General features: G+C 43.4%; 5 protein-coding genes across 8 annotated transcripts; 3 read left to right on the top strand and 2 right to left on the bottom strand.

Moving 5' to 3' along the window:
• Positions 1-345: 345 nt before the first annotated feature.
• slc23a1 (solute carrier family 23 member 1) lies at positions 346-7075 on the top strand. Of its 2 annotated transcripts, XM_029520060.1 has the most exons (15): positions 346-874; positions 2835-2896; positions 3420-3593; positions 3818-3975; positions 4057-4145; positions 4226-4293; positions 4487-4668; positions 4749-4869; positions 4953-5109; positions 5251-5398; positions 5475-5580; positions 5654-5783; positions 5856-5999; positions 6069-6164; positions 6237-7075. In XM_029520060.1, exons 2-15 carry the CDS (start codon positions 2879-2881, stop codon positions 6479-6481), a joined length of 1836 nt encoding a protein of 611 aa, XP_029375920.1. In that variant the 5' UTR covers positions 346-874; positions 2835-2878; the 3' UTR covers positions 6482-7075. The 2 variants fall into 2 exon arrangements, with proteins under 2 accessions (XP_029375920.1, XP_029375919.1); XM_029520059.1 differs by having other exon boundaries at positions 6069-7075.
• On the bottom strand, positions 7002-11148 carry LOC115054715 (uncharacterized). Its single transcript, XM_029520058.1, has 6 exons — positions 10981-11148; positions 9874-10907; positions 9355-9760; positions 9096-9209; positions 8799-9006; positions 7002-8724 (listed from the first exon to the last, which is right to left on the bottom strand). The coding sequence occupies exons 3-6, from the start codon at positions 9721-9723 to the stop codon at positions 7202-7204; spliced, it is 2214 nt and encodes a 737-aa protein (XP_029375918.1). The 5' UTR covers positions 9724-9760; positions 9874-10907; positions 10981-11148; the 3' UTR covers positions 7002-7201.
• Positions 11038-14049, top strand: mat2b (methionine adenosyltransferase 2 non-catalytic beta subunit methionine). 3 transcript variants are annotated; one of them, XM_029520064.1, is made up of 7 exons: positions 11038-11166; positions 11866-12060; positions 12335-12449; positions 12533-12727; positions 12799-12992; positions 13065-13178; positions 13333-14049. In XM_029520064.1, the coding sequence occupies exons 1-7, from the start codon at positions 11137-11139 to the stop codon at positions 13504-13506; spliced, it is 1017 nt and encodes a 338-aa protein (XP_029375924.1). In that variant the 5' UTR covers positions 11038-11136; the 3' UTR covers positions 13507-14049. The 3 variants fall into 3 exon arrangements, with proteins under 3 accessions (XP_029375924.1, XP_029375923.1, XP_029375925.1); XM_029520063.1 differs by lacking the exon at positions 11038-11166 and adding an exon at positions 11408-11576; XM_029520065.1 differs by lacking the exon at positions 11038-11166 and adding an exon at positions 11408-11576 and having other exon boundaries at positions 12575-12727.
• Positions 14050-14246: 197 nt separating this feature from the next.
• On the top strand, positions 14247-15585 carry pfdn1 (prefoldin subunit 1). Its single transcript, XM_029520067.1, has 4 exons — positions 14247-14390; positions 14808-14974; positions 15169-15253; positions 15429-15585. The coding sequence occupies exons 1-4, from the start codon at positions 14358-14360 to the stop codon at positions 15510-15512; spliced, it is 369 nt and encodes a 122-aa protein (XP_029375927.1). The 5' UTR covers positions 14247-14357; the 3' UTR covers positions 15513-15585.
• Positions 15586-15624: 39 nt separating this feature from the next.
• Positions 15625-18757, bottom strand: ttc1 (tetratricopeptide repeat domain 1). The gene is made up of 8 exons (XM_029520066.1): positions 18712-18757; positions 17770-18171; positions 17537-17597; positions 17341-17453; positions 17053-17089; positions 16703-16851; positions 16551-16605; positions 15625-15892 (listed from the first exon to the last, which is right to left on the bottom strand). Exons 2-8 carry the CDS (start codon positions 18160-18162, stop codon positions 15756-15758), a joined length of 945 nt encoding a protein of 314 aa, XP_029375926.1. The 5' UTR covers positions 18163-18171; positions 18712-18757; the 3' UTR covers positions 15625-15755.
• Between the last annotated feature and the right edge of the window lie 3579 nt (positions 18758-22336).

Consider the following 22336-nt stretch of genomic DNA (forward strand, 5'->3'; position numbering starts at 1 on the left):
AAAAAATATAAAACCCCTAATCAGCTGTATTATGGAAAATGCAGACAAGAGGTGACCAGATCTAAAATCAAAGACGGTACCAGCGCAATCCTGGGACTACAGTCTGGCTGACTTCCTCTGGGTGGTCTTTGTCAACTGTGGTCATGTGACAGGAAGGTGAGTTTCACAGAAGAAGGAGCAGGGCTGGTTGACATCATGGGACAGGAACTAAAATCAGTTGTCCACTTTATTACACAGTGATGATGATGTAATTGGTCACTATTATTCAGATGACAGTGGATCATATTGATGATATCATCGGTGACACCTGTCTGTCTCTCTCTGCAGTGCATCTTTGAAGAGCTGCTGATGCTGAGGATCCTGGGATATAACTGGCTGAAACCCGAAGTCCTGGCAGCAGATGGTCGATTACATGGACTTGAATAATCAGCTATCAATTGTTGATCTGAAACGTTTATATTTCTAAAGACAAGGAAACATGTTGATCAGTTTGATCAATCAGTGTTTCCATGGATACCAGGTTCATGTAGGTGACCACGTGTTTGCGTCCTCCAATCAGTAATCTGATCAAGAACAATCTATCAGTGGTCAATCAGCTCACAGATGAAGTTTTTAGTTTTTACCTGGTCCACCTACAGGTGTGCCCTGGTCTCCATGGAAACAGGAAACAACTGTTGTCTCTCACTGGTCGATCTTCAGGAAGCTAGGGTCCAAATTAATTTTTACAGACTTTACTGCTACACCTGAACACGCCACTGATCCTCTGAAAACCACATGAAAGGACACACCTGAGGCTCTGCCCCCCCAAGGACACACCAATCTTGTGCAGTTTGAAAGTTTTTATTTGAGGACTGAGACATCAGTGCAGAGATGGGTAAGTATATGTTTGCCTAGCTTAGCACAAATACTGGTAATGGGTGGAATTGCTGGCCTAGCATAGCACAGAAGGATTGACAGCACGTTTGTTGCTTATTAATCATTCTTCATTTTCCTGATCACCTTTGAGTGGTGTCTGGGCCATCGCTTCAATGGACATGACCAAACACATGAACCAAGCGTGATAGTTTCCTCTCTGACCACATCAGACCTTGTGACCTCTTCCATTGAGGTCATAAGGATTTTGAAATCCAGTTTATTTACAACCGGTGGAAGATCCAATTGTCCTTTCACGGCAGCAGGAAGTGTTGAGAGAATATAACCAGTGGAGCTGAGCTATTAAAACAAGGAGGAGTCAAAATGAAAGACCAAGCAGAGGGCAGAGGTCACAGATTCATCTGTAGTGCGCCATAAAGTGGGAGGGGCTGCAGTGATAGTGATGATGATGATGATCTGAGATAAACACAGTTCAGATAATCAAAAGGATCAACAAACAGCTGCTTTAAATGTTGCTGCAACAACAAATTGTGAGATGGCTTCTCAAAGGTCTAGTGTTTCCTAAGGTAAAGGAGATAAGATAGGAAGCATGAAGGCTCCTTTCCTCAACTCTTGTCATAGCTTTTTCACCACAGGCCTGATCCTGGTTTTGGGTCTGATTCTTATAAATCAGAAATTATTTTTGGTGGGGAGTTTGGGCCCCTCCCTCAAAATACAGCCTCCAAAATAATAAAAAAAGCAAGCTCCACTTACACAAAATGATGGTAAATGAATTTATATTTATTTTAATTTAATCTGGTGAAGCATTCAGGTGAACTCAGGTAGTTCAGATTGCTCGTGATGATTAGATAGAATGCATCCAGAATTCATTGGCTTCACAGACCTGGGTTCAGGTCCAGGTTTAGAGACAGTCTCTGGTTTAGACATTGATCAGATGTAGTTTCCAAGAGGAGTTTGTATCCCAGAGGAAACGATGATAGCTGAAGGATAAAAAGTTGACGTGTTACATGAAAACAACAGAATAAAAGTGTTTTCTCTGTGTTGGTTCAACAATCTGAGGCCATGACTCAGCCTTCAGATAGTCAGAGGCTTTTATTCTAAAAGGACTCTTTGACTTCAAATTTAAACCCACTACCACACTGAGCACCTCAGAAGCAGGAGGTGTGAACAGTCTGAACTGGTCTGATCGGGTTTCTGAGGATAATTTGAAGTGTGTGTTATATATTTTTAGATCTTTAATCTGAAGCTGATGCAAATATGTTATTACAGAGAAATTAAAATTATTATTGTTATCATTGTTGTAATATTGTGTGCAAACCACAGATGATCCTTTCAATAAACAGGCTGCATGAGTGAAATAGTTATTTGATTGGGTTATTGTTCAGTGATCAGAAATTCTGGGAATTAGTTCACTACATTATTACATCAGTACTCAGACATTATTACTACATTATTACTTTGGTACTCAGAAATTATGTTATTACAGTAGTGCTAAGCAAAAATTACTACATTAATACTGCAGTACTCAGCCATTAATATTAGAAGTACAGAATAGTTATTAATGTATTATTTTTTCAGTATTCAGTAGTTAACCCTTAGCCTAAACACTCAGTAGTTAATATTACATTTTAACATCACAATCACCAACATCATCATCACCACCACCACCATCATCATCATCATGAGAGATGAAAGTCAGACTTTCTACCTTGGCAATAATCAGCAATTAATGATCAACAGTCACAGATTGCAAAACTGGGAACAAAGTTTCTGTCACGTTTCTGTGTGTGTGTTCGTGTGTTTGTTTGTGTGTGTTCGTGTGTGTGTGTGTGTGTGTGTGTGTGTGTGTGTGTGTGTGTGTGTGTGTGTATGTGTGTATGTGTGTATGTGTGTTGGTTAATCATCTGTTGTCCTCTGGACTTTTACCTCAACCCTAAACTCCTCTCTTATTCCCTCCTCAGCTTTCAGATGTTGATTGTTCAGACATCAAACAGCTGCAGGTGAAATGGAGAACAACCATCAGGTAAACACTACTATTGATTACTGATTGTTAATTGATAATTATCTCTGAAATTGGTAAGAAGTGACCTAACAGGTGATGGACAGGGAGACAGGGGACCCGGTTCCCTCATTCACAGTAAATTAACTATTAAAGAATGTGATTGTTTTGTTTTTTATTTGTCATCTCTAATGTCTGACCTCTGTCCTTTTAAGGGACGGGGCAAAGTGAAACATGACCTGTGTCATATTAGATCTGCTGCTTTACCCTCACACTAGGTTTTCAAAATAAAAGGTCCAAAGAACAAGTTTTAGAAATAAAGTATTATAGTGTGGACAGAGCCAGTCTGGTTGGTCTGGTGACATGATTACCTGGGACCTGACAGAAGCTAGTTAGCTCCATCGTTAGCTTCAGCGCTATAGAGATGAGGTTGACCAGGTGAGCTCAGGTTTTCACTCAGATCCACAGAACACTCTACATTTCTTTTTCTGCTTTTTTTAATATTTCATATGTTGCTGTGATAACACCTGTGTGTTTGTCCAATCAGACTCCTGATTACGTGGCAGAGAGGCGGACTCACAAGGCAGACAAGATCGACCTGCCAAAGAGAGATGACAGAAAAACTGCACTGACAATGGAAGTAAAGGGGGCAGGATCAGACATGATTTATACGATTGAAGATGTTCCTCCTTGGTACCTGTGTATTTTACTGGGACTTCAGGTGAGACTGGGATTATATTTTATTTAAACTGGGATTAGATATCACTTAATCTGTGAATGAACTGGGTCATTCGGGTTATCCTGGGATTGCTGGGTTTAAAACTGGTCTTCTTTGGGTCTTCAAATCATGTAAAGGTGTGGATGGACGCACAGCAGGTATAGGTTTGGTAGTGCCAATTTGGGGTTTGATGATGTCAACTGTGACCTCTGCCAATCTGTTGGCAGCATTACCTGACGTGTTTTAGCGGGACAGTAGCCGTACCGTTTCTTCTGGCTGAGGCAATGTGTGTTGGTCGAGACCAGAACACCATCAGCCAGCTGATAGGAACTATTTTCACCACCGTGGGGGTCACCACCCTGATTCAGACCACTGTGGGAGTCAGGTAAGGCAGACCTAATGCCGACTCCCAGATCTAGCTAAACACATTTTTCCACTTTTCTTTCTGACTTTTTTCTGTTGTCAGACTTCCTCTTTTTCAGGCGAGTGCGTTCGCTTTTCTCATCCCTGCTCAGGCCATTCTCAGTCTGGACCGCTGGAGGTGTCCGAGTGAGGGTGAGACAGGCTGTCTGTGTGTGTTTGTCTGTCTGTCTGTCTGTCTGTCTGTTCATAATGTGTTCATTTCCTTGTTTCAGATGAGATTTATGGGAACTGGAGTCTTCCTTTGAACACTTCACATGTCTGGCAACCACGAATCAGAGAGGTAATCAAACAGACGAATGGACAAACACACAGACAGACAGACGGACATAGACTGACGGATGGACAGTCAGACGCCTCTCTCAGAGCAGACCAGGCTTGTCCAGTCTGTTGTGAAAGAACCTGGCGGTCCTTGCAGGACCTGTTCAGTGTGCTGAGTCCAGATGGGATAAGGATGTTTTTATGTCCATCTTCAGGTTCAGGGCGCCATTATCATGTCCAGCATAGTGGAGCTACTGATTGGTCTGTGTGGGTTGCCAGGTTTGCTGTTGGAGTACATCGGCCCACTCACCATCACCCCAACTGTCTCACTAATTGGCCTGTCTGTCTTCACTACGGCTGGAGACAGAGCAGGGTCTCACTGGGGCCTGACAGCACTGTGAGTCCCCAGTCTGTCTCTCTGTCTCTCTGTCTGTCTGTCTGTCTGTCTTTCTCAATAAAAAATGTTCATCCTTGCAGGTGTATCTTGCTGATTGTGCTGTTTGCTCAGTACCTGAGAGAGACGTCACTTCCTGTTCCTGTTTACACACGAAAGAAAGGACTGACATTCACCAGAGTCCAAGTCTTCAAGATGTTCCCTGTAAAAATGACACACACACATACACACAAACAAACAAACACTTGTACAAAAGATAAACAGGTGATAATGTCATTGTCTCACAGATCATTCTCGCTATCATGTTGGTTTGGCTCGTCTGTTACATCCTCACACTGACCAACCTTTTGCCCAGTGAGCCTGGTCACTATGGACATAGAGCCCGGACTGATGCCCGTGGTGACATCATGACTTCGTCACCCTGGTTCAGGGTCCCCTACCCCTGTAAGTCAGCCAATCACAGGCCTGGAAACACTCTAAAAAGAAGAGACCATTTATCTCCAGTCACTGATCTCAAATTGGTGATCTCAAATAGAGCCGGATAGATCAGTCACTTCCTGTTCCTGCTTCCCCTGCCTCTGATAGGTCAGTGGGGGTTGCCAGTGGTTACAGCTGCCGGAGTACTAGGGATGTTAAGTGCAACCATGGCAGGAATTGTGGAATCAATTGGAGATTATTATGCCTGTGCTCGTCTGTCTGGTGCCCCACCTCCTCCTGTCCATGCTATCAACAGGTGATAAACACACATGCACACACACACACACACACACACACACACACGCGCACACCATAACCCTAATCCGTTTCAGGGGAATCTTCGTGGAGGGTGTTTGTTGCATCATTGCTGGTCTCTTAGGAACTGGAAACGGCTCCACATCCTCAAGTCCAAACATAGGTGTTCTGGGCATCACCAAGGTAACTGATGTTTTAATTGTTCAAGATCTCCAGTATTTGGTGAGGATGTTTGAATCTCTGACCCTGTGTGCAGGTGGGCAGCAGGCGGGTGGTACAGTATGGAGCTGCTATCATGTTCTTGTTGGGATCAGTTGGGAAGTTCACGGCTCTGTTCGCCTCACTGCCAGATCCCATCCTGGGAGGAATGTTCTGCACACTGTTTGGTGAGTCACAGGAAAGCATTGTCATCATCAGATGTGTGGGCCCCATCAAATTAACCCAAGTGTACTCCTCAGGTATGATCACAGCTGTTGGTTTGTCCAACCTGCAGCTGGTGGATTTGAATTCGTCCAGAAATTTGTTCGTTCTTGGCTTCTCAGTGTTTTTTGGTCTGACGCTGCCGACATACCTGGACTCACACCCTAACTCCATCCGAACAGGTGAGATCTGACAGGTTTAGATCTGAAAGGTGTAAATCAGTTGTCTGTAAGACCGTTCTGTGTGTTCAGGTCTGGTGGAACTGGATCAGATCCTTACAGTTCTTCTGTCCACTGAGATGTTTGTTGGCGGGTTTTTGGCTTTTTGCCTCGACAACACAATACCTGGTAACATATTCACACACTCACCTAATGTGAGCAAGTGGAAGTGTGTGTTGATATTTTTTTCTTCTTGGTCAGGTTCCAGAAAGGAGCGAGGTTTAGTTGAATGGCAATCTTCCTCTGCCTGCTCCTCCTCTTATGATCTTCCTCTGGGGATGGCTGTGATCAGACGGACTATATGGCTCAGATGGTTTCCCATCAGTCCCTCCTTCAGAGGTTTCAGGGCATCTGGCAACCCAACAACACCTGAAGAACAGGAAGGAGGAAGTGGCAGCGAGGCAGAGGAAGCTGCTGAAATCCACATGTCCAGCACCAAGGTGTGATTGTGATGTCATCAGCCACATCTATCAGGTGTCAAATGTTTCTCTTCAGTTATCGTTTTTCAAAGTGATCGGAGGGTCAAGCCCAGTCTGATCACATTGAAGCATCATGTCGCAGCCTGTCACCATGACACAAGACGTACAACATGCCAAATGGCTGTTTTATGATCCTTGTCATTTCAGTCTGTAGTCAAGACTGTCATGGAAACCTGACCATCTTTGGACCATAAACTGAAGGAACTGCTGTGCAGAACTATTCAAGTTTTTTGCCTTTACAAGTTTTTCATTTCCACTGTTGACAAGCATTGGAGGGATTAGTTTGGATTCTTTGATAACTCTTTAAAGAGTTTATTCTGGACCTGCTCTGTGTAAAGAGCCTCAATGTAACTCTGTTATGATGTGGTGCTTTATAAGTAGATTTAATTTGAATTGATTTGATTGACCTTGTCAGAAAAAAAGACATATTGTTGTGAGATGAAAGAAATGATGACAACAACTCTGTTAATTTCAGCGTAGTTTATTTGTTTGGTGAATAAAGATGGCTGCTACAGAACCACCATGTCAAACACCAGATTATCAGAGGTGAGGTCCACTCAACGACCAATCAATAATCTATAGAGATGGCATAGTTTCATGTGTGACTTCATTCATCATCACTATCAGGTGAACCTGTTACAATACAATGAGCTGCTAGATTGTTTGTTATTGTGTATTTACGTATCATCAGAGAGTGATGTCATCACACTGGCTGTCATGGTGCTGTGTATGTGAAGTCACCAGATGATGAATGCAAGGTGAAGAGGAGGGAAGGGGGCCGTACTGGGACGGGAAGGCCACGGTTGGCTGGAGTTTCATCACTGAGGTGAAATGGGTAGTCCCCATCTGTAACAGGGGATGGGGGGGGGTTATGACAACAGGGGTAGAGCTAATCCCCATATGTAGCATTAGGGGGGAACAGCCAGTTGAGACCCATGTCGTGGCGGAGACAGGGGTTTTAGCAGATGGGGCAGGGTTAGTCCCCATCTGCAGCATTGGAGGGGCTGAGTTCACAGCAGCTGTGTTGGGACCAACACTGGCTGTAGGGAAGAAGACTTGGATGAACTGACCAGTTTCTGGGTCCAGCAGCATCTTTTTTTGCAGCTGGGGGGGACTAGCCACACACAAGCCCCGCCCATAGTGCTGTTGAAACATCAAGTCACAGGGGTTGGAGCCTCTGAGCGCAGCTCCAGGTGCAACAGCAGAACTGCAAATGTCAACGAGGAAGTCACCTCCTACTTGTGCAGGTAAAAAACCTTGACACAGAAATGGCAGCTGCTGCATCGTCTGCGTGGTGAGGGTAACCATGCTGCTGTGTCCATTGTGGTCTCCTGTAGTCCTGGTCTCGTGAGGCAGTGGGAGACTCATATAGCAGTCTGGCTGATCCTGAGTGCTCCGGTTCTCCTCAGATCTCCGCTGGTGTAGAGACGGGGCAGGTAGAGGGGGCTGCAGCTGGATCTGAGTGGAGCTCAGGGGACAGTAGCTGACCCCCCCTGGGTAAGGGTGAAGGATGGGGAGGCACATGGAGGAGGGGCTGGGGGGTGCTGGGGGAAGCCTGATAGGTTCCACACAGGAGGGACAGCTACTCTGGGGCTGAGAGCAGAGGCTGGGGCCCCTGGGAATGGATGAGCACTGAGGGGGAGGAGAGGCCCCTGCCTGTAGATATCTCATTGACTCTGACTGGTTGACCGGAGAAGTGACATCATCTAACCTCCTTCGTGGGATTGGCTTGCCGTCTTTGCCTTGCTGTGGGTTGCTATGTTTCATGTCATGTGATTGGCTGTGAAATTCAGCAAGTTTTTTAACATGTCCACTGGGGGAATCAGTCTTATGGTGGCCTTTGAGCTTTACAGCCCACTGATATGAGCAAGGTGGGCTTCCATCCTCACCAATCACATCAAAGGTTGGTTTGTGGTTCTCAGGTGTTGTTGCTGTGGGAAACCTGAGTTTGTGGGTGTTTTTCACCAAACTCCTCATGTCTCTCACCACATGAACTGGGCCTTTAACACCCCCCTCGCCCTCCCCCAGTTCCTGCTGATTCTCAGGTGTGGGGGAGTCAGATTTCTTCTTCAGGTGTGGATTGTTGGTGCTACTCTGCTCCACCTGCATCTTCTTAGAGAGGACGCTCTTAATGATGCAAGACGCCAATTTAGTTTTTGTTTCATCCAGAGAGAAAGATTTTAGCAGGCGATTCCCTCCAGCTGGAAACCCTGAAACCACAACCAGGATCATAGCAGAGCCTCAGACCAGGTCAGTGCAGGTTTTCATTTGCAGGTGTTCTTACCTTGACTGGCCCCTGCAACCAGCTCCTTGTAGACCTTATAGCTGTAGACATCACCACTGTTGGTCAAAGGCGTGTGGAAAGAGGAGGGCATACTGTGCTGTCGCAACAAAACATCAGGGCGATGACGAACAGTTGGACAGAACAGCTCAATGCCTGACACCTCACTGTTTGCTCCTAACAGTTCAGCAGATTCATTCTTCAAAATCACCTGGACACACGTGAACAATGGGACAGAGAAAGAGACACAGGTGAAGGAATAGATATGAAAACAGGCCGCTGGACAGCAAGTGATAATACCTGCAGTTTCTCATTCTTTCGCTCTTTGCTGATGAGATCAATGTCCTTCCTCTTTCTCAGTTGTATCTGTCGTTTTGGAACCATCTTTAGCCCCTCCCCCTCATGACCTGACACCTGCAGAGGTGGAAACACAAGAAAATCTGAATAAAATGTTCCGTAACAGAAGTTTGATCAAAGGTTGTGCTCTGAAGCTGATGGTGATTAAAATCAGCTGAAGTCAAACAGCATCACATCAAATTAATTTGAAAATAAAACTCACCTTTGTTTCCATGGTAATGTCAACACACTTGAAGTTGCTCTCTGTCTCTGACTCTTCCTCTTCTGATGTGAGGATGACGGAAGGAGAAAAATGGAGGAAGAGATCCTCCTCTGACCAGTCACTTGCACTCCCCTCTTCTTCCTCCTCATTCCCCTCTTCCTCAGAGCCACGGGTGGAGGAGATGTCCAGATATTTGGCCTCTGATTGATTTGTACAAGTGAACTCACAATTCTTCTCTGCAGGAGCTAGTGAACGTAGCGGAGGGATTTGTGCCTCAGAGTCATAATAAGGCAGCAGGTCAACTTCAGGGCAACGGTGAGTGCTGAGGAGGATCTTCCTCCCTCCTCCTCCTCCTTCTGTGCCGCTCATAATTTGGTTGTTTTTGATTCCAGATTAAGTCCAGTCCCTGGAGAATAATCCATCAAAAACACAGTTGGTCAATTAGTTAGTTAGTGAAGATTTTGAAAGTCTTCTTACCTCAAATGATCTCAATGATTCATCCAACAGGATCCAGATTACCTGTCAAAGATGTAGTTTTAGAGATCTTCTTACAGAGATCCCAGCCCAGATCCTGTATCCAGGTCCAAAATAAAAGTTAGTCCACAACGAGGTCCAATTCAGGTATTTTGGTCCAGTTGAAAGATTCGGCCTACAGTTGTTATAGAATTTATTGTTGGTCTACGTTCTTCTGCACTGTTTTTGTATTCTAGTCCATTTAAGCAGGATCAGAGGAAGTCTGTGTGTTCTACTTGTTTCAGTCGAATCAACACCACCGTCAGTCTGATTAACACAGACTTTTTTGCATGAGAGAGTGGTCATATGGGATGAGTGTTGCTGATAGACTGCAGGTCCAGAGAGAGAGAGAGGCGGGGAAAGAGACACAGAGACACACAGGGAGAGCGAGTTGGTGTCAGACTGCAGATTTCTATTTTCGGAGGTGACTGACAGACAAGGCTGCAGCTGCACCAGGACTCCCTCCACCCGGAGCTGGACTGGGGGGGTGAGGGGTCTTTTGGTGGGTCCATGACACCAGATCGGACACGGTCCAGCCAGAGGACCTACATATATCTAAATCTAAAACAGAGTTTTACCGAATACAGAACCAGAACAGACCCAAACTCAAAACCAAAACCAGAATCTGAATCAGAACCAGAACCAGAACTAGAATCAGTACCAGAATTAGACCAAGACCCAGAATCAGAACAGAAACAGTCACAAGCAGTTGAGCAGCTTGTTCTTAAATCAGCACAAAACTGACGTTAAATGGCTGATCTGGGCTAAAACCAAGAGCAGATGGTAAGAAACTGGTCCTATCCAGTGGCCTGTTGTCCTCTTCTTCTTTGATGCTGTGGACTGCTGGTTCCTCATATATACGTTGGAAGGGCAGGGTGGGGGCAGTCTGCTCCAACAAGGCTGCTCAGATAAAAGTCGGTGAGGTTTTTCTGGACTCCTGTTGGTAGAAATGTGAGCACAAGATCTTAGACAGGTCACCAGGCCACTTCCTGGGACTCCCTGTGGTCTACCCGGGTCACTGATGACGTCACCTCACAGGTCTGCACAAGAAGAAACAAATTAGAATCAAATTAAATAAATAAAAATAATAAAAAATAAAAAATCCAACCATACACATCAGTTGAGAACCAGCAGGTGGCGGCAGCTCCCCGGACCGTCAGTCTGAACACCGGTGAAGAAGAAAAGGGACGCTGTGGCTCCTGTTGTGGGCAGTTCCTTTGGTTCTGGACTCTGTGGGTCCTACTGCTTTGAGAACTGGTCCCGGATCAGATGCCGGACTTCGGGTTCAGAGCTCCTGCGGTGAGATGTCAGTTTTTGTCTGAATGTGTAAGTTTTGTGCTGAGACCGTGTTGAAGCAGGTCTCGGGTCAGTCTGAATAAACTGCATTTCAACAGAAACCGGTTCATCCCTGTTTCCGTTAACCTAGTGTTCCCTCGTGAAGCTAGTTAGCCTTACGCAAAAAAAAGAAAGTTAGCCTCATGCTAATAGCTAGCAACACCGCGACGGCTGCTTTACGGCAAACACCCGTTAAATACGGAAGCGGAAGAGAATGAGAAGTGCGCATCATAAAACGGAGCTGAGCTGAGTGATCGACACTGATCGATGAAAAAAAAATACCTGAACCGTCTAGTCTGAGCGGAGGAGAGATGATTAGGACGGGCACAGAGCTGAGGATCATGTTTAGCCCGGGGCGCGTGCGTCTGGTCCAGGTAAACACTCACCTGTAAACAGCTAACAGCAGGTCCTGGAATGTCCTGGAAAGTTTGTGACGTTCTGATTTAAAAGGCCCCTTTTGTCGAAACGGTTGAAGTTTCATAACGTGGATATTGATGAGTTTTTATTTAATAAAGGTAAATGTGTGTTTAACTTCTTGTCTTCTGAACACCTGTCACACCTGTTATGGTGAACAGAGCCTTTATTGAATCTCACACAGAATAAATCAGTTGTCCTGCCTTTGGATCCAGCGTCATGACATAATCAGATCTGTGTCCACTCCAGGAGGAGGCTGTGGTCCCGGGTCTCAGGGTTCTGGTCACCGGGGCAACAGGTCTTCTGGGTCGAGCGGTCTGCAGGGAGTTTCAGAACAATGGCTGGTTGGTTACTGGGACCGGATACAGGAGGGCTAGGCCCCGCCTCCTCCGGTGTGATCTCACTGATGAAGATGCCATCAAAGGATTACTGCAAGAGTGCCAGGTAGGTACAATTTACTACACCATACTGTAGGGTTAGTGTGGGTCAGTCTGGGTTATACTGGATTGGGGTTAGTCAAGGCTAATTGAAGAGGCTAATTTTTCACTGCTGTAATTAATGAATTAAAGATTAACAGGCTTTAATGTCAAACGTGAAGTCAACCACGAGTCACAGATTTTCCATGTGATGTCTGATGTCATCGTCAACATGATGACAGGATGAGTACTTGACCTGGTCCTTGTTATCAGGGCTGTGATGTAGTCTGTCTCTGTCCCAGCCTGATGTCATCGTCCACTGTGCAGCAGAGAGACGTCCAGACGTGGTGGAGAGACACACTGAAGCAGCTGTCAATCTCAATGTACATGCCACAAGCACGCTCGCAAAGGAGGCAGGTGAGTGGTTACGTGATGCTACACCCGCTGCATTGGCCCAGAACTGACTCTCAGGATAGTAAGTTTAATTTGGTCCTGAACAGTCCTTGACAGGCATCACCACATAACCACCTGTCTGTGTGCAGCTCTCTGTGGGTCTTTCTTCCTGTACATCAGCTCTGACTATGTGTTTGATGGGAGGAATCCTCCATACGGAGAAGATGACAGTCCCAACCCCCTGAATGTCTATGGACGAAGTAAACTGGAAGGCGAGAGGGAGACAATGCGCCACTGTCCAGGTGTCTGTCTGCCTGTCTGACTGTTTGTCTGGTTGATTGTCTGTTTCTAACCCTACCTGTCTGTTTGTCAGGAGCAGTGGTGCTGCGTGTGCCAGTCCTGTTTGGGGAGGTGGAGTCGGTGATGGAAAGTGCAGTGACATCTCTGTGGCTGAAGGTCCAGGAAGTGACTGAGAGCTGCACTCTGGATCACTGCCAGCAGAGGTTTCCCACTGATGCCCGGGACGTTGCCGCTGTCTGCAGGAAGCTGTCTGAGCGAGCCAGACAGGTAGCTGTCTATCCATCTCACTGCCTTTCTGTCTAACATCTCTCACTGTCTCACTATCTGTCTGTCTCTCAGGACCCGTCTATCAGAGGAATCTTTCACTTCTCAGCAAAAGAGCAGATGACTAAATACGAGATGGCCGTCGCCATTGCTCAGGCGTTCAAGCTGCCATCCAATCACCTCATACCTGTAAACAATGCCAATCGATACATTCAGTAATATGTGAAAATATTACAATCAATACGTTAAGTTATATAATCATACCTTAAATAATTCTGTAACGTGGAAATTGTTAGTCATGCAGAGTGAAGTATTTTGATATTAATAATCACTGTCTCTGCAGCTGACAGAGCAACCAGCGGTGGCAGCTCCTCGTCCAATCAACAGTCAGTTAAACTGTTCCCGCCTGGAGCTACTGAACCTGAGTGTAGAGCCGCGACCTTTCACCTCTGCTGTCATCGACTGTTTGTGGCCCTTCACCCCTGACAAACGCTGGAGACAGACCGTCTTCCACTGAAAGGCTGGGAGTGAGGCAGACGGGCAGACAACCGTTAGCTCCTGAGTTTTGACTTTAGGCTCCAATCCGTTTGTTAATGTGGAGACAGATCAATATGTTCTCTGTATCACATATAGAAGGAGAAACTGTGTTTGCGTGTGTGTATTTGTATGTTCTGAGATCAGACTGTTGTGGCTTCATTATATGTTTATTTAAGTTCATTTATTTTCTAATCAGAGGTTGTTGCCTTGATTCTAATTGAAAACATCTTAAGTCCAATAAAACTGAAGTAAATGTGCCAGGACAGCATTTTTTTGCTGATTTTACTGAGATTCTGTTCTCATTAAACACATGAAAAATTGACTCTTTCCTCAGCTTAACAAACTTCAGTCTCAAGGACAGTAGAAACATTTCACAGCCTGCTGGTGTTCAGCCAAAAGAAAAATATCATTGATTAATGGTTTCACTTCTTTGTGAGGAAATGGTTAGGCAAAAAATGTGTATTTTACTTTTATTGATTCTTAATCTGAGGGACAGAAATAAAACACACCATCAAAAACTGCATTTAATTGGCTCATAATTTGAGTTCACTTCTTGTTGAGCCTCATTTTCCAATTAAACTAACCTGATAAATGCAAAGATATTATCATTGAATTATTTCCCTCCACAGAAACTACAATGAACTTTTTTCTACACTTAAACGATTCCTGATTTGGAGTAAACGTTTGATTTTATTATTGAAATGACATTCGTTTCCTTCGGGTGACGTCCGGCAGGAGGCGCTGATCGAGAGCACCTACCGGAAAATCGCATGAGAAAAAGATAACGCTGCACATGCTCAGTCACTGTCACGGCGAGCACCGTTGGTGAAGATGGCTGCCCCCATAGACCTGGAGCTGAAGAAGGTACAGTTTGCCTCTCCCTGTCCTCCTCACCTCCTAACTGCTCAGCGTCAACAGATAATTGTTATCACGGCCAGCTAACTGTTATAATTGATTGTTTCCCTGCCACGTGTAAATGGCAGTGTGTTGTTGCTAAGTGTTAGCTTCGGGTTGAATTGTGGGTTGTAATGGTCAGCACACAGGTAAATCACCCTGGTAGGGTTAGGCTTACCTAACCCTACACCTCAGCCTGACTACTACCCATTGACGTCATTCAAGAATACGTGAGGTCGGTTTCTTCTTTTAAAATGGCAGCAGATAACCCACTTATAGCCTTTCATGTGTTCGTCGCCTCTTCTTCCGCTCTGCTTCCTCTCTCTGCCTGCTGATTGTTGAAGTCTCAGGGTCAGGTGATCAGACTGGTACTTCCTGTCTCTCCAGGCCTTCTCTGAGCTGCAGGTGAAGATGATCGACACACAGCAGAAAGTGAAGCTGGCCGACCTGCAGATCGATCAGCTGACCCGCCTCCAAAAACATTCTAAGCTAACGATTACCGAGATCTCCGCGCTGCCCGACAATACGCGACTCTACGAGGGAGTGGGACGCATGTGAGTCTCAATAGCAGCCAGCATCTTTTCCAACAAGTGTCAACAGAAGATGTGTATACAACAGGTGTAGACAGGCGTGGAGAAGTGTGAGGCATGTATAGGTGCGAGAGTGTCTGAGACACTGATTTTTAAGGTTTCGCTTCAGTAACTGATCGATCAATATTTCGTGTCTCATTCAAGTGTCTGTGTTTCAGATTCATCCTTCAGTCAAAAGAGGAGATCAATAATCAGCTAACGGACAAACAGAAAACAGCTGATGATAAGATCAAAGAACTGGAGGTACAAAAATACAGACTGACACTGACAGCAGAGGTCATTGATCTACTCAGGAATGATGCACACAATCTGCTGCTTGTCCTGATCAGCGATCATTCATCAATTATTCACTACTAACTAATAAAGTAGCGGTTCAGATGTGTGTGAGAAACTGACTGTACGTTTTTGTTAATTCCAGCAGAAAAAGGTGTACCTTGAACGCAGCGTGAAAGAAGCTGAAGACAACATCAGAGAGATGCTGCTGTCAAGAAGAGCTCAGTAATCAATAATCAGTAACATCCCAGGGACTCCTGTTTTTTTGTTTGTTCCTTCCCATTAAAACTATTGACAAATGACCCAGACTCTAGATCCTCTATGGGGTTGGGATTTCAACCAATATTTTTTTCACCCTTTTCATCAGCAGCTTTATGAATCTGGCTCCACTCAGAAGGTAAACTTTATTTAATTTTGAAACAATAGCCTTTCGCCACATGCTGCTGTGACATCATCACTGTCTGCGATGATGTCATCTGTTGTTGTTGTTGGGGTTCTGGACAAAGTTGATGGAGTAGGAGCCAGTGTTCTGGTCCTGGTTCACCTGGAAGTTGTTGGTGGAGAGTCCAAATGGCCTCAGGATCATGTTCCCCAGGTCCTTCAGCTTACCTACGGCACATTATACAATGTGTTACTACATGTTACTACACATAATTACACATATTACATTACTATATAGTCAGATATGATGCACAACCCCAGAGACTCAACCTAAATAATTTCAAAGGAAAGTGTTTCAAAGTTACAACACTTAAGACCCTTGAAAACTGTGCTCTTGTTGTGAAAGGATAAGAACATGACATTTTCCCTAAAAGTTGTGATTTTTGAAAATATCTTCACATGTTCAGAATTGGTTCCACTGACTGAAGAAAGACACTCTTATGAGAGATACTCAGAAAAACAAGAACTAACTACAAACATGCTCTGAATGTTTCCTAATTTTCCTGATTAAAAACTGTGTAAAGCAGAATAACCAAAGAAAAGTTCCTCTCGTGTGTGGGTCGTTCTAGAGCTGATCTGAAGTTTCTGTCTTTATCTGATCAGGGGTTCTGCTCATTCTTTGGGGCAGTAATGATGAAAAATCAGCTCCAAAGCCTTGAATGAGGGTACGCAAGAGCTTATTTTTTAGTTTAAGGAGGGAGAACAGAAAGAAACCATTGACAAGGGTTAACAATCAACACATAGATTTTTGATTAGTGGTCATACTGATCAGTTCATGAGCTGTGGCAGCAAGAAAGTGTGTGGTGTGTTCAGGTATAGTACGCACTGATCATCTCCTCCTTCAATTTCTCATTTCTCTCCTGTATCTGCTGAGGTAATCTCTGAAAGACAAACCAGTAGAAGGGAAAGACAGATTCAGAGCTAGACAAACAGGCAGATCGACAGGTGGATATACTGCCGAGGAATCAGTGAACTCACCATGCAGGCCTGCCTGGCAGTGGGCTGGTTGGGGTCTTGGTCCAGAACATTCTTGTAGTCCTCAAGAGCTTCATCCAGCTTCTCTGATTGTTCATAAAGCTCCGCCCTCCTCAGCAACGCACGAACATAATTTGGATTCAGCTCTATTGCTACAGTGACCAGAAATAATGAACCAATACCATCATCAGTCCTGAACGAAAACTCTTCATTTAATTTCAGAACCCGAGTGTCCACATTACAACTATTTACGCCCATATCATGATCACATAGTGATTATTATTCATTTCATTTTGTTCAGTGTTACACTTTTCTTGCTTTAGGAATGAAACAGAAGAAATGCAATTCCTCACCTCTGGTGCAGTCAGAGATCGCCTGATCCTTCACTTCCTGATAGGGAGACACTGTTAGCATCGCGCTACTATCACTGTCAACATCCTGCTACTGTTAGTATGAATACAAAGTTTTACTGCTGGCATCCTGCTGTTATCACTGTTATATTTGTTAACCTCTATCTCAATCTGTGAATAATGTGGGCTGTTTTATATGTAAAGAGCCTTGTTATAACTTTGTGATGATTTGGCGCTATACAAATAAATCTGATTTGTTCTGTGGTTAGAGTGCTGTTAGCATGTTGTTACCAGGTGCAGTCTTGCAGCAGCTCTGTTGGAGAACAGGACTGCTCTCTCTATGCTGAAGCAAACAGGACACAAGTGCAGTGCTTCAGTGTAGCTGCTTTCTGCCTCCAACCAGTCTGCAGGAACACAGTTAATTTGTTTACACCGGTTCACATGGTGGATCATTTACTGGTCTACACTGATACTAGTCTATACATACCCCCAGATTTAAACTGGCTGTTTCCCCTTTCCTTCAGAGTTAGACTCTGCTGTCTACGACTCTGGAAATAACAGGAGACCAAGAAACAAGGTCACAAGCACAACAGGTGGCTTATAGGGACATTGCTCTGGATGTGAGAACATAATCAACAGAAAAGACAAAGACATTTACATTGACTCGTGTGAGACACCGCCTTCCAGATGTTGACATGTCAGGGAGTTTAGGACACTTACCTCCTTCTCTTCCTCTGTAAGATCCTTCTCCACCTCCCTGAGGTAGTCGTCATCAAACTCTACCTCCTTATTATTCTCCTCCTTTATCTCTGAATCGGAATCCTCTTGCGTGTCGCCATGCTCGTCCTCCTGCCGCCTGTCGCATGGCTCATCCTCCTGTTGCCGTGGACTTACTCTGACTGCAGTGTCTGTGTGCTCTCTTATGTCAATTAGTCTCTTGTTGTTAATGTGACATTGTTTCGACCGGTCTGCAATCTGTCGGGTCTCCTCCTCCTGCCCCCCTGTGGGGTCTGGAGGCTCCAGAGTCTCCTGGCAGTCATAGAAGTCCTCCTCCCTATCTTCGTGGTTTTCAGGGGCTCCGCTACATCGTTGTTCATCTCCCAGGCTGTTCATATTAAAGGCCTGCAACATAGAATCAGTACAACAAATCATAACTAAAGGGGCAAGACCAAGTCCTGAGACTTCAGGAGAGAGTCCAAATCCTGAGTCCTTTTTAATTCACTCTCACTACTCTTCAGTCTACCTTCGAAATCTCTGATTAGTCTGACCATCAGAAGATCGTCTTCACTTTACATACATCTCAGAGCCACATCGGTGCTCTCATTCAAACCAATGTTGAAGCGCTGGCGTTACAACAATTCTAAAATGTTCTGTCACTCTCTGCATTGATTTCGCTTGTTAGATGTCCAGATTATACTTCACCGTTGGGTCTATTTTTTCATTTAAGTGTCTCAAACTCAGAGTCTGCACCAACTGAGCCTTAAATCTGCAGAGTCTCAAAATTAGTTTCTGAAACAAATCAACGACCGAAACAGCTAACTGCTAACAAAAGCCAAAGATTAACAAATCATTCGTCACAAATCAGTATGACGTAGTCTCCGTAACTATTTAAACGAGGATGAAATGAGAGACACAATAAAAACATGAGATTTGTTTCCTCACCTGCTAACACCTTTAGCCGACAGCGAAACCAATTACGTCATTTCCGGGACGAAGACTCGCTTCTTCCTCTTTTACTGCTGTTTTTTTTTTTTTACTTAATTTAATATTAGCATAGATGATCTCACTGTGGAAAGCAATAAAGAAAGGTTTTTTATGTGTGAACTTACACTTGTGAATGTGAAATTTAGCCAAAAGAATGATGGGATTGATAATAAATGTTTCATTGGAGTTTGTCGTATTTCTATTAGTCAAAGAGACCAAACAGCACATCCCTCCAAAACAGTTTAATCAATATTGTTCAATATTGTTTGCAATAAAATTACAGATATCGATCCAAAAGCTTTGAACAATGGGGCAGTGCCAAAATAAACGAGTAACTGTTTCAACATTCACAGAACAGAAAGTGCATTTTACGTCAACGTGCCTCTGTATAAGGCCCTGCTATTATTGATGTGATCTGACTTCCGGCTCCACTGAAAAATGTAAACGTCACTTCTTCTTCTTCTTCCTTATCTTGTTTTACGGCGGTTGGCATCCAGCTTGATGGTGCATTACCGCCACCTTCTGCTGCGGAGTGTGGGTAGGACTGTAAGCTTATATTCTTGGTCCCCATATAGATAATTTAACACACCGTGTTACTGCTGTATCATTGTGATGTGGAAAAATTACTTCAGAAAGATCGCTAGCTAACGCGCTAATGCTAGCCGCGAGTGACGCCACTAAGTTAGCTCAGGTATATATTTTAGTGTAGCTGGTAAGATACCATGCTACCATCATATTTAATGAGCGAGATTAAATATGATGTCAGGTTGTAATGGTATTGTTCTGATCTACTTTACTGTGTACATAATGTCATTTATTTCATTGTGGTTATTTAAATACAGTTTTAGTTGATACAGTTTATTTACAGTTAAAAAGATAAATATTGAAAAGAAAAAAGCTTTTGAAAAATAGAAATACTGCTAATATAGACAAATAAATCTTTGTTGAAATACAAGTTCATGATGAATAATTGTGTTAAAATAATATTTTAAGTGGGACAGTGTGTACTGCATCTGGTAATGAATATGCAGAAAATCAGAGTAGAAGTAGAAAGTCATGTGATGAATATGGACACAGTAGTAATGGAAATGCTCCATCTTCTCATATAGAAGAAAGGGCACTCTTGCTTTATTTGACTTTTTATTTGAAGAAGCTCTGTTTGAATTTAATATTCTTTTATGAGTGCAGGGGGTTCATCTCTCCTGATGTCCTCTGTAGGCAGACTTTCAAACTGTTGATTCGTACACTTTGAACATTGGTTGTTGCAAGAGTCCTATTAATTCCTTGATATGACCATGGCATTCTTAGAAATATGTTTGAGTATCTTTATGTTAGCTTTGTGGTTGAATTCGCTGGGACATACTGTTCCAGTCAGGTTTGGAACGGTCTGGAAATTTGTCCATTTATGATTATTGATTGGATAGTGGAATGATTGATTTCAAATTGTGCTTTATATCTCCTCTCAGATTCACAGGCTTGGACCCTGTAATTGCTGCTCGCAGCTATATTTTATTTATTTATTTATTTATTTTATGAAACAAAAGAACACAAAGCAGCAACAAACCAAAAATAATACATTTATCCTTTCTATGAAAAACCAAATTCTCACCTTCTTCGATATTGGGTTAAAGTTGGGAATGTAAACTAAGAAACTCTACAAACATAAGGTTAGTACAACTGATACGATGATATAAGTGAGCACAATTTCTTAACTGCTTTTTACTAACCCTAACCCTAATATCAGTATGTAACATAATGATCATGTCAAGAAACGTATTACCAAGGCTTATTATTAACTGAATCACATGCTTTGTGGAAGTCCAAGAATAACATAAAATCATCATTATTAATTAAATAGCTATAATCAATGAGATCCAGCACCAAGCGGATATTGTTATGGATAGATCTCCCTTTAAGAAAGCCTGATTGTGTTGAGCTAATGATTTTGGAAATACCTACTTTAATCTTGTTGCAAAACAGTTGTAAAAGTCTGTGTTTAAGAGTAGTGGGTCTTACATTGCTTAAAAATTTCTTATCTTTTCTAAGTTTTATTATCAGTTTTATCATGGTTTGTTTCATTGTTGGCATTAGTTCTTTCTGATAAATTCATCCTGTAATAGCTTGTAACAATAAGATTTTTATATCTTCCCAAAAATTTTTATAGAGGTTGGCTGTTTGTCCATCTGGCCCACGTTAACGGTCAGATGCCTTCTTTTTTATTGTGCAAACAAATTCAGCAATCCTTAGCGTTTCACTACACATTTCCTTAAAATTTTCATCAATTGCGGGAATTAAATTACTTTTCTTGTCGAAGAAAATTGTGACACACCATTACAAGTATCAAGATTTTTTTAAGGGTTCCCTGTAAAAATCAAAAACTTCTTTTGTTAAGTGTGTGGGTTTTGTACATTCTTCTCTAAGTGATTTGATGGCTTTCAGTATAGTTAGTTAGATCGTTTCAGTTGATGCAGTTGTTTCTTCCTCTGGAGACATACCTTTTAATTTCTTGTCCATGTGTTTTCTTTCATGTGTATCTGTTGGTGCTGTCCCTCAATCCCATTTGTGTTTTGCCAGCTGTTTCCATGGGTGGAGCACAGTCATGCTCACTAAACTTTTCCTTGCTTGCTGAGCTTTCATACAAAAGGCAATGTAGAGTGGACTAATAAGCTAAGTGGACTAATTTTACATCGGGACTTTGTTGAGGAGCTCAGAAGAATGCAACTGCTTAACATGCCATCCCCTTACCTAAAGAAATTAATTCTGACAGATCTTCTGCTGAGTGACAGCAGTTACCAATGTCAGCCCATTTTGCTGACCCCTGAGTCTGAGCCATGCCCCCCACAGCACTTTAATGTGGCTCATTGCAGTAGGATTATAATTATTAATGAGTGTTGTGCCTGTGGTTATTGTTACTGTTAGAACTACAAAATTCCTTGGCAGAAATTTTGAGAGTGACTCGGGGGGCTGCTGTGGGGATGTCGATTCGGCGCAATTCCAGAAGCATGTATACCTGCCAGACTAATCTGAACAAGGCGTTAGGAATTGACGAAGCCCTTTGGATAAGAGGTAAAACGTCTTTGACAAAACATAAATCCTGAGTTCAGTTGCTTTCGATTCAATTGTTGGCCGGATATTACTATGACCTGTGTGAATGAGAATATACACAGACATATGTCTTTAGACACACGTCTATTTATTTCAGACATCTACTGTATTTCACACATACACCCTGAGACAATAGTGTAAAAACTTACAAGTGCTTTCTATCTGTTGTGTGTGTATATCTCTGTGTGTCAGCTGTTTCTGTTTATGTCTCTTCATGTGTTTCTGTGTGTAAATTTGTGTATCTGTGTGCATTTGCATTATTTGTGTGAGTGCGTCTGTATATATGTGTGTACGCATCTTCTGATAGTCTTTATTTTAATCAAAAACCCCTTCAAATGAGCACGTAAGCACAGTGCAAAGACAGTGAGATTGTTTTGAAAAAATCCTTGGATTACATTATGTTCAATTGGGACAGAAACAGGTGTTGCTGTCGATCTGGGCCCCTCCGTTTAAATTTGGTAAGGAGCTCACCTCTCAA

Source organism: Echeneis naucrates, chromosome 14, assembly GCF_900963305.1.
Source record: "Echeneis naucrates chromosome 14, fEcheNa1.1, whole genome shotgun sequence".
NCBI lineage: Eukaryota > Metazoa > Chordata > Actinopteri > Carangiformes > Echeneidae > Echeneis > Echeneis naucrates.

Bases quoted from the DNA above. Each gene is read 5' to 3' on its own strand.
- mat2b (XM_029520063.1), top strand. From the start codon at position 11,514: ATGATTAGGACGGGCACAGAGCTGAGGATCATGTTTAGCCCGGGGCGC. The intron at 12,993-13,064 runs GTAGCTGTCTAT...TCTGTCTCTCAG, and splicing joins TGTCTGAGCGAGCCAGACAG to GACCCGTCTATCAGAGGAAT. The intron at 13,179-13,332 runs GTAAACAATGCC...CTGTCTCTGCAG, and splicing joins CATCCAATCACCTCATACCT to CTGACAGAGCAACCAGCGGT.
- ttc1 (XM_029520066.1), bottom strand. From the start codon at position 18,162: ATGAACAGCCTGGGAGATGAACAACGATGTAGCGGAGCCCCTGAAAAC. The intron at 17,598-17,769 runs GTAAGTGTCCTA...TGTTATTTCCAG, and splicing joins TTACAGAGGAAGAGAAGGAG to AGTCGTAGACAGCAGAGTCT. The intron at 16,606-16,702 runs GTGAGTTCACTG...TTTGTCTTTCAG, and splicing joins CTGCCAGGCAGGCCTGCATG to AGATTACCTCAGCAGATACA.
- LOC115054715 (XM_029520058.1), bottom strand. From the start codon at position 9,723: ATGAGCGGCACAGAAGGAGGAGGAGGAGGGAGGAAGATCCTCCTCAGC. The intron at 9,007-9,095 runs GTATTATCACTT...ACGTGTGTCCAG, and splicing joins GAAAGAATGAGAAACTGCAG to GTGATTTTGAAGAATGAATC. The intron at 8,725-8,798 runs GTAAGAACACCT...TTGTGGTTTCAG, and splicing joins GGTTGCAGGGGCCAGTCAAG to GGTTTCCAGCTGGAGGGAAT.
- pfdn1 (XM_029520067.1), top strand. From the start codon at position 14,358: ATGGCTGCCCCCATAGACCTGGAGCTGAAGAAG. The intron at 14,391-14,807 runs GTACAGTTTGCC...CTGTCTCTCCAG, and splicing joins TAGACCTGGAGCTGAAGAAG to GCCTTCTCTGAGCTGCAGGT. The intron at 15,254-15,428 runs GTACAAAAATAC...TGTTAATTCCAG, and splicing joins ATAAGATCAAAGAACTGGAG to CAGAAAAAGGTGTACCTTGA.
- slc23a1 (XM_029520059.1), top strand. The intron at 4,146-4,225 runs GTGAGACAGGCT...TCCTTGTTTCAG, and splicing joins CTGGAGGTGTCCGAGTGAGG to ATGAGATTTATGGGAACTGG. The intron at 5,399-5,474 runs GTGATAAACACA...AATCCGTTTCAG, and splicing joins CCTGTCCATGCTATCAACAG to GGGAATCTTCGTGGAGGGTG.